The 8,990-nt window shown below is 51.8% G+C and overlaps 1 protein-coding gene across 1 annotated transcript; it reads left to right on the forward strand.

Moving 5' to 3' along the window:
- Positions 1-322: 322 nt before the first annotated feature.
- CLEC19A (C-type lectin domain containing 19A) lies at positions 323-8,390 on the forward strand (the record flags this gene model as incomplete). The annotated part of the gene is made up of 5 exons (XM_083872183.1): positions 323-413; positions 5,860-6,025; positions 6,510-6,603; positions 7,396-7,528; positions 8,287-8,390. 5 exons carry the CDS (start codon positions 323-325, stop codon positions 8,364-8,366), a joined length of 564 nt encoding a protein of 187 aa, XP_083728309.1. The 3' UTR covers positions 8,367-8,390.
- Between the last annotated feature and the right edge of the window lie 600 nt (positions 8,391-8,990).

Consider the following 8,990-nt stretch of genomic DNA (forward strand, 5'->3'; position numbering starts at 1 on the left):
TGCTCGCCCGCGGCCCCGGCGGGTGACAGCAGCTCTCTGGGGGCAGCGCACGGGACCCCGGCCCCGGCCTCGGCCTGGTCTGGGATGCGCTGAGCGCGGGCGGGCTCGGCCGGGGGCGGGCTGGGGGCAGCGCCCCGGGTGCGGGTCCGCTGTGGGATGCGCTGAGCGGGGCCGGGGGCGGAGGAGCCGCCGCTCGGGGGAGGGTCAGCGCGGCCCTATATCCGCCCCGCCCGGCGGCCGCCCCACAACCCGCGGGGCCCGGCCCGAGCGCGACCCCCGCAGCCGCAGCCGGAGGGACCCCGAGCCCTGCGCGGCCCCGGCCATGGGCAGCGGGTCGGCTCTGTGTGCGCTGCTGGCCGCCGCCCTGCTGGCCGCGCACGCCTTCCCCCAGACCAACATCAAGATCAGCCAAGGTGAGCGCTCGGCGCGGTGCTTTCCCCGGCCATGGTGGCGGCAGGGGAGGGGCGGGTGTGCCTCCCCCGCGGGGCTGTGCCAGCTGGCTTCCCCCTGCTCCAGAAATCCCGGACTTTCTTTGAAATCAGCTTTCTTCTTCGCCGTGGGGACGCGCCAAGGGCAACCCCGGCCCATCACTTGGGGATGCCGGAGCTCTGCGGGGCGGGTTTGTTGCCGTGTGTCGGGTCCGCTCTTTGGCCTTTGCCCGGCGCTGCCGTGGCCCTGCCCGGGCTGCGGGGCAGGAATCGATCCCTGCAGGACGGACCCACAGAAAGGTGCAGGGTTGTGGCCGTGCAGCCCAGCAGGACAGGCTGAAGTGCCATCGGGGCTCCTCGCTTATTCCCATTTCATGCGTGTGTAACAAACACGGGATTGTCCTTGTTCCCCTTCTTTGCCCCGAGCTGCTGCTGACTGCTGTAGGTCACTTAAGTTTCTTCCAAACGTTTCCGCGGTGTCGGTGCAAGTGAGAGTTGCTGCACCAAGTTTGTTTGAACTTTATTGGGACTGTGAGTGGAAAGGGACTCCTTCAGTGCTGTTTGGTGAGATCGTGAGAAAAGGGATCGATACAAGCCTGGCTTTCCTGCCAGACGCCCAATCCGTGGGAGCTTTGCCAAAACTAATTAAGGAGGAAAAAAAAAAACAAAACTCTGCAAGATAAGTTCTATCTGTCAGTGCCAGCTGCAAGAGCGTTGCAGCCGGCTGTAGCCTCACAACTCTAAACACACCTGGCAGAGGATTTGAAGCTGTAAAACCAGCTTGGTTTCATTAAAGAATTTTTAAAAGCAAAGCTCTCAGTGTGAGAGGATGTTCCTCCCAATGTACTTCAACTGACGTTTAATATTTTACTTGAAAACTTGTGACACGTGCCTTAAAAACACTTTCAGGGCGTGTAAAATATTGCCCAGTTATGAGATTCATGTCCATCAGTGAACATCCCATCCCCTGCAGCTCCATACAACCCTCAGACACACCGAGACCAAGTTCCCTCCCCTGATCACTTCCTTTGAAGGTGGATGCTCAGTGTGATGCTCTTTCATCTGTTAATGAAAAACAAATACTGCAAGTAACATGAAGGTGGCATTGTTTGCCCATGGTGACTATAATGTCAGGGCTTAAGGACTTGCTTCTAAAGCCGTGGCTGAGTTGAGGCATCACACAACAGCACTGTCTTAGTCCCTGCCACACGCTCCTGCCCTCCAACCCCTTGTTTAAATGCTTATTCCGTGGGTTTACTCAATAAAGAGGATGTGGTGGGATGGACACCTGGCTCAGCTGGGACCCCCAGCTCAGCCACAGGCAGGTCCTGCTGAAGTCATCCTGGGGGGGGTTCTGGGGGTCCCCTGTCCCAGCCCTGTTGTCTCACCCATCCCCTCTAACTCCCCACAGCTCCAGCAGTGCAGAGCCTGGGTAAAGCCCTGCTGCTGGTCCTCCCTGTGGCCTGAGCTGGTAGAGGTGACTTGGTATTGGTGAGCACCAGGACACTGGTCCTGAGCCCCAGTTCTGCCAGCTGGGACTACTGCCCATCCCTCCCTTCCACCACAGCCCTCAGATCCTGGTGGAGAGGTTCTGCCCTGGGAAGAACCCAGACTTGCACAGGACAGGGATCTCCTCAGCTCTTCTCTGCTGACATTAATTTCAGACGAGCCTCTTGGGCGTTGATGGACACTCTCCAAACCCAGCTGCTTGCCAAGAGCTGAAGAGGTTCACTTGCCTTTTCAGGTCAGATGGCAGCATTAGCTTATGGATGTGCAAGGCGGGGGTGTCTCCTAGCACCTCTAAGTTTTGAGGAAAGCTGTCATCTGTTGATGAAATAGAGTTTTTTGATTCTCTGCAACAAGAAGAGCATCTGCTGCCAGCACTGACCTGAGCTGGTCTGCTGCCCAAAACCCTTTGATGGAGCTGCAGCCCCTCAGGAGTCTTCCTTACCTGGGTAGCTCTTGCCAACCTTGTCCTAGCCTCAGATTTCACATCTCAAACCTGCAGATCCCTGGAAGTGAGGCAGCCGTGCTCCTTGGGATGAAGTTTTCAGGAGCAAACCCACTCTTCACCAGCTGAGTCCAGGGGAACTGTGCAGCTGGTGGTAGTGTTTTTTTTTGTTTGTTGTTGTGGTTTTTTTTTTTTTTTTTTTTTTTTTTTTTTTTTTTTTTTTTTTTTTTTTTTTTTTTTTTTTTTCCCCAGTAGCATCCTGAAATGAAGAGAAACCCTTGTGAAACTGGCTAGGATTTTCTCAGTTAATTATTTCTAGTTGGAAATAGGCCAGCTGGCGAAGTGAAACTTTTTTGGCAAAGCAGTACCAGCTTCTGTAAGATTTTGATAAGTGATTTTCCTGGTAGTTCTACAGTGGGGCTCAGGTAGTAAATAAATAAAAAGGCTCCAATTTGGAACTGACACAAATGCAGAGAGCACAAAACATTATTTCTGGCCCCAAATATTTGTTTTCCAGCTTTTCTGAGTTAGTAACAGCTGCTTGATCTGAATCTTATCCTCAGCCAAGTCTGAACATCTATTTTGCTGGTGCTGCTTTAAAACATGTTCCTGCCCTTTAAAAGTGCTGCATTGTTAAAAAAAAAAAAAAAAAAAATTAAAAAAAATAAAAAAGGAAAAAGGATTCTTGCCATCATTTTTCACCAAGAATTTGGGGACAAATGGATGAACTGACTTGGGGTTGGCAGGAACCCCCATGCTATAGGCACTGGCTGTGCTGATCCTGCCCTGTGTGGAGGAGCTGATGTTTTCCTGGGGTGCTTAAAAGTGAGGATTTGGTCTAAAAAGCTCCCAAACACTTCCCCTGTCACCTTCTAGATCAAAATACCACCCACAGCTGCTGGCTTGGTTTGTGAGGCTTTCTTGTAGAGAACATCAGATTTCTTACAGTCTTTCTGCTACAAATATTTCAAATAAAGCAGCTCCCCTAATTGTTCCTGCCTGAAAAACTGGGACCAGTAGTTCTCCTCCAAAGAGACAGCCAAAGCCTCTGATCCTGACCTAACAGAAAAGATGCTAATTAAAAGCTGACCTCCCATATTTTTCTTTTTGGTATATTTAACCTTAAATTCCTCCAGGCACCTCTGGTTCACTGAAGCTCGTCAAATTAATGCTACCTAATGGGAACCAGTATGGAATAACAAAGAAGGACTGTCTCAATTTCTGACTTGGTTTCAGCTGCTCTGAACAAACATGAGGCTGATTTTCCCTGGCAATTGGGGTGCCCATGGGCCAGCTTTGAGCCAGGACAGTGGGACGCCCACTGCAATTAGCACTTGGGAGTGAAGGCTCCGTTTGCTGAGGATGCTGCTGGCTTAAGCCCTGTGAATTTTGCCACCACGCTGCCAGAAGTGAGAATTTTGTCAAGGCACTATAATAAAATCCCAATTGCTGGGGCAGCTGGTGGTGCCTTGTCTGGCACAGACCTCTGGGCTGTCCTTGGCAGGAAGTAACAACCTCGAGTCTCTGCAAGCCAGAACCAGATCCCAGCCCTGTCCTTAATGGAGGTAAATGCCTCAGCTGTGACCTGGTGGTAAAGCTGAAGCCTGAAGGTTTGACCCTTATTCTGCTTCGGTTTTGGTGGAGACAGGGAACCCTGGCCAGCATGAGGGGGGGAGGGCTTGGCTCCCAGGAATCACATCAGCTTTTAGAGTTCCTGGTCCTGCTCTATTGCTACAGTGAAGGAATTTGCATCTTCTAGGGTATGGTCCTTCCGAGGCTGTTCTAAGGTTTTCCCAGTGCAATTATGGCTGGGTGTGAATCAGAGAACTGAACTCTGCATCACCTCTGAGCTGTCTTTATCTCACCCACTCTCCCCAAAAGCTATTTGGCTCTTCCAGCCCAGCAGGCCTTATCTTCTTTCCTCCATAGCCCATAATTAGTGCTGATGAGGATGGCGGAGCCCCTTGAGCCCCTCAAGGGTTTATTGCTGTAGGGTGCAGAGCTGCCCCCAGTCTCAGCTCCTCTGGAGGGATGGCTGAGGGTCCCAAGGCAGGCTGATGGGGTGACAGCCCCACAGAGCTTGGCAGTTGACTTGGTCTTGCTAAGGAGGCAAAAAAAGACTCTTTGCATTTGTGGTTTGTCACCTGGGAGGGGGCTGTGACAGCAGGGACCCCGTGGGCTGGCTGGTGGCTGTTTGTTGAACACTCAGAGATTCCCCATGTGGAAAGTGCTGATGAAAGATTAAATTATCACCCAGAGCTGCCAGCACTGGCACAGGGAAGGATTTGGCTCTGTGAATGCTCACACAGCTGCTTTGGATTCACCTTGCCTCTCTTTTTCTCCACACTGTTGCTTCCCTTGCCTCAGCCACATCCCTTGCTGCTACTGGCAGGATTTTGCTCTCCCCACCCTCAGGAAAAGCCATTCCCCTGGCCCCTCAGTACTGGAGGCACCACCCTGACCTCTCTGGGTTTGAGCCTGTTACCTGCTTGAATAGTCTGATGGCATCTGACGTCTGCCCTCACCCCCTGCACACCCACCCTGCCCACTGCCCCACTCACTTCTACAGCAGCACTGACCCCAGACCACAACTCCCTGGGCATGTGGGAACTGGCTCAGGGGGAGATGGCAACTCCCCCCTGCTCACAAACCAGCAGCTAAGAGAGTTAAGTCTGTGTGCCCCAAGAATTGAGGGTCCTGAGTGCTGCATCCTCCCCACATGGGGAGCAGGACACAGAGGAGGCTGGAGCAACGTGTTAATGCCACTGCCGTGTTTAGACAGCAGCAACTACAAAGGCTCCAAAGGACTCCAAATCCTGCCCCCACAGTGGCCTCTTTTGGGGCAACTTCCCCGCTGTGCTGAGGAGGGACAGGGGAGCAGGAGCAGCTGTGTGGTGTGTGTTATCTGTGGGCGGGAGGCAGATAGGCTGGCACCACTCCTGGCGGCACACGCGCCTCGCCGGCTATTCCTGGGGCTGGGATCCAAAGCCTACGTGCACGGCTGCATCCAGGGACAGGCCATGGGGCTTTCCTCACAGGGAGGAGGTGCCGGCTGTCCTTGCAGGAGGGCACAACATGGCCATAACCCCACAGCCCTGGCTGTCAGCTCCTGTCCCAGCACAGTGGCTCCGGTGGTGCTGATAGAGGTGAGAGGATAAAGCCTTATCTGGGTTTTCCCAGTAGCAAATGTCAGTGCCTTTATTTTAAGCATCCTCTACCTAAAATGATGTCAAGCTCTTGAAATGTCCCTCTTGATTTACACAGACACTGAAACTGAGAAACCTGCAACTTTAAAATGTGTTTTGCAAACTTTTGCACAGCTCCTGCAGCAGTTGGGTTTTCCCTGCACATGTTTGGAGGTTATTTGTCATGGGTGAGGTGGGAGAGAAGGGCTGGGCACTGCTGCCTCCACCACTTGCTCGGCTTCCTGGCCAAGCTGTCTCACCACCAGCTGCTGGATGTCCTCTGCTCTGCCCCCAGCCATGCCTGAGCCTGTCCATGCCTACTCCTGCCCACTCTTCTGGACAGAGTACGAGGGCCACTGCTACCGGTACTTCCCCATCAACAAAACCTGGGCTGAAGCCGACCTCTACTGTGCCGAGTTCTCCATTGGCATCAGATCAGCCAAGCTGGCCTCCATCCACAGGTGAGGGGTGCAGAAACGTGTCACCCCAGCTGGCATAGCCTGGGGAGAAGAGAAACGGGGGGCAAAGTCCCATTCCCACATCACAGCCTCTGTGTCAGCTGCAGGCTTATGTTCCAGCCTGCACATCCCTCTGCAGCAGGGGCCCAGTCAAGGCTGATGCACAGGTCACACCAAGGCAATATAGAAAATAAATACTTTTTCCTGGACTGGCAGGAAAACTGGCATAGTATTCCCTAAATTTCCCCAAATTCTGTTTTTTACTCTTGAAAAGGGGATAGAAGAACAGCATGATTACAGAAGCTTTCTCCCCCAGCTCTCACCAGCACTACGCTCCTCTTGCACAGACCCAGGAAAATAGCCAAGAGCAGGAAGAAGCAGGGGACCCATTTGCCCACGGATGATGAGGTGGGGCGATTGTTTAGGGACAGCCTGACCATTTGCTGACACATCCCCTTGATTGCCCTGCATTTCTCTGTTTTGCCAGCTGGGAAGAAAACGTCTTTGTGTACGACCTGGTGAACAGCCGCGTGCCCGGCATCCCCACCGACATCTGGACAGGGCTCAACGACCTGCGGCAGGTGGGAGCTCCCTGTGGGAAATGTGGGAAATGGCTTTGAAAAGCTCACCTCTCTGTGTTTTCCTCCTGGAAAGCCACTTGCTTTTCTTCTTTGCCCCTTATTCCCCCTTCAGTCAGGAAGTGCCATAGGGTCTGTGGTGCAGCACGTAGAGAAATTTGTTATTTCGCCCATTCCAGTCTGCTTTTAAAAGATAAGTGTTACCAGAATTAATTAATAATTACTAATTAATAAATAATTAAATTGATTAATCAATAATTACTAGTATCACATTTTATTACTGGATTAATAGAAAGAGTATTGTACTGCTGGTCCAAGAAGAGCAAATAAACTGAAAAGGTCTTCAGTGTCAAAAATCACCAAGTTCCATTGCTCTCCTGTGATACTCTGTGACTTTTGAAAGCTGACATGTTGGAAATATATCGCCCAATATGTTAGAAAGAAAAATAGGGACCATCAGGAGATCAGTCTCATATCAACAAATTTTTTGTAGATGCTGGAAAAGGAATGGAAAATGAAAAGAAAAAGGAATGCAGAACTGGGTGGGGATGATAAAAAATATATAGATTTACTTTCTGGGCTTTCCCTGGGGAAACACTGCAAAACCTGGGCTGTTCTTGGCATTCCAGTTGTGAAACCCAAACGTGCTGTTTGGACTTTGCTGAGTGGTGTCTGTCCATGTCCCTGGGCTGTGTTTCACTGGGGATGGGGGTGGGGACTACATGGAATTGGGCCTCCCACCCTCTGCAGTCACAGCTCTGTGGTGACAGCCTTTTTCCTCTTGCCTCATGTCAGGAGGGTCACTTTGAGTGGACAGATGGCTCCTCCTATGACTACCACTACTGGGATGGCAGCCAGCCTGATGATGGGATCCACTCCATCCCGGAGGAGGAGGACTGTGTGCAGATCTGGTACAGACACAGCAGTGGTGAGTGCCCAGGGCACCTTCAGTGTTATTTGTGTGTCAATAAATTCAATCCACCGTGGCTCCTGCTTTTCTGAAGAGGTTGCTGGCAGGCAGAGGATTTGCATTTTAATTTTTTAGTATTATTTCCTTTTCTTTCTTTACAGTGAAAAGGTGTTTTCCCTTTCACCATGTGCATACATGCATACATACTCATCTTCCCTCTGCTCCCAGCCCATCTCCCTCTCCCATGGTAGCAGCAGGACAGGAGCTTCAGCTGCCTTGAAGAATTACCAAATTTAGTCAAAGGTCAAATTTTCCCATTTCCCCTCCCACAGGGGAAACCTGTGGAAACACTCATTGGTTTGCCAGCTTTTCTCTCCCATGATTGGGCCAGGACATCTTGCTGAAGTGGAACAAGACCCTGCCTGTGCAAAAATCCCATTTCACACCCACACTGCTGGTGAGACCAGCCAGGTGTGTCCAGGCCCCCCAGATGTACCTAAATGTCCTGTCCATGGGCAGCCTGTGGATAACTTTGGGGGAACAGGACTGTGTTTGCAGCTGCCCCTCCACTCCCAAGTCCAAGCTGGGGCCTGGGCTCCCCTCTCACATCCCCCAGATGAGGATGCTGGGAGGAAACATGACTGTGAATGGCATAAATGGGGGCACATCCAGGCTGAGCCTCTCACAGTGGCAGGAGATCCTGGTCCCAAGGGCAGTGCATGGTTCCCTCCTTTTGCCTTTTGTCAACTAATGCCTTGTGTTTGTTTGGAGGGTAGCACTGCGCTCCTGGAACGACAACGCCTGTGGCAGAGCCTTCCCCTTCGTCTGCAAGATCCCCTCCCTGGCCCTGGACTGAGGCTGCTGGTGCTGCCCACACCCCCCTTCATTCTGGGTCACCTCTCCAGCTGTGCCAGGGAAGAGCAGTCAGGACATGGCATGGGTTGGGAGCTGCTTGGATCCCCAGGCAGTCCCTGGCTGCAGAATCCCTCCTGGGAGTATGGTGGGGATGAACCTGGCACCCAGCAGTGACAGGAGCTACATCCAACAGCAAAGGAGCCCCCAGGCCCGAGTCTGCCTTTGGATTTCAGATCAACCATCACAGAGTGTTAGAGGAAACCCATGGTTTTACCAATACACCAAACTGTTAGCACCCAAAAATAGCCCCGTGTAGGAAATGCTTTTGCATTTGATCTGTGAAGAGTGGAGGAAAAGTGTTATTTTCTGTTAACTTATGCAAAATGCCTCTTGTCCATGTTATTTTTCTCTCTGCTAAAATAAACTGCAAACAGCAGGTGGAGCCTCCACTGTCTTTCTTGTATTGGAATAGCAGTGATTCCCTGGGGACTTGGGGTTTCATGTGAAAGAAGTTTTTTCCCCAACGTGCTCTGTATTACAGAGATATGATGTGTTGGGGGGAAGCAGCTGCCTAGGAAAGCTTATTTTATTGACCCTGACTGTTTTTTGGGGTGGTGGGACAGCT

This window comes from Zosterops lateralis (genome assembly GCF_965231275.1).
Source record: "Zosterops lateralis genome assembly, chromosome: 15".
In the NCBI taxonomy this organism is placed as follows: domain Eukaryota; kingdom Metazoa; phylum Chordata; class Aves; order Passeriformes; family Zosteropidae; genus Zosterops; species Zosterops lateralis.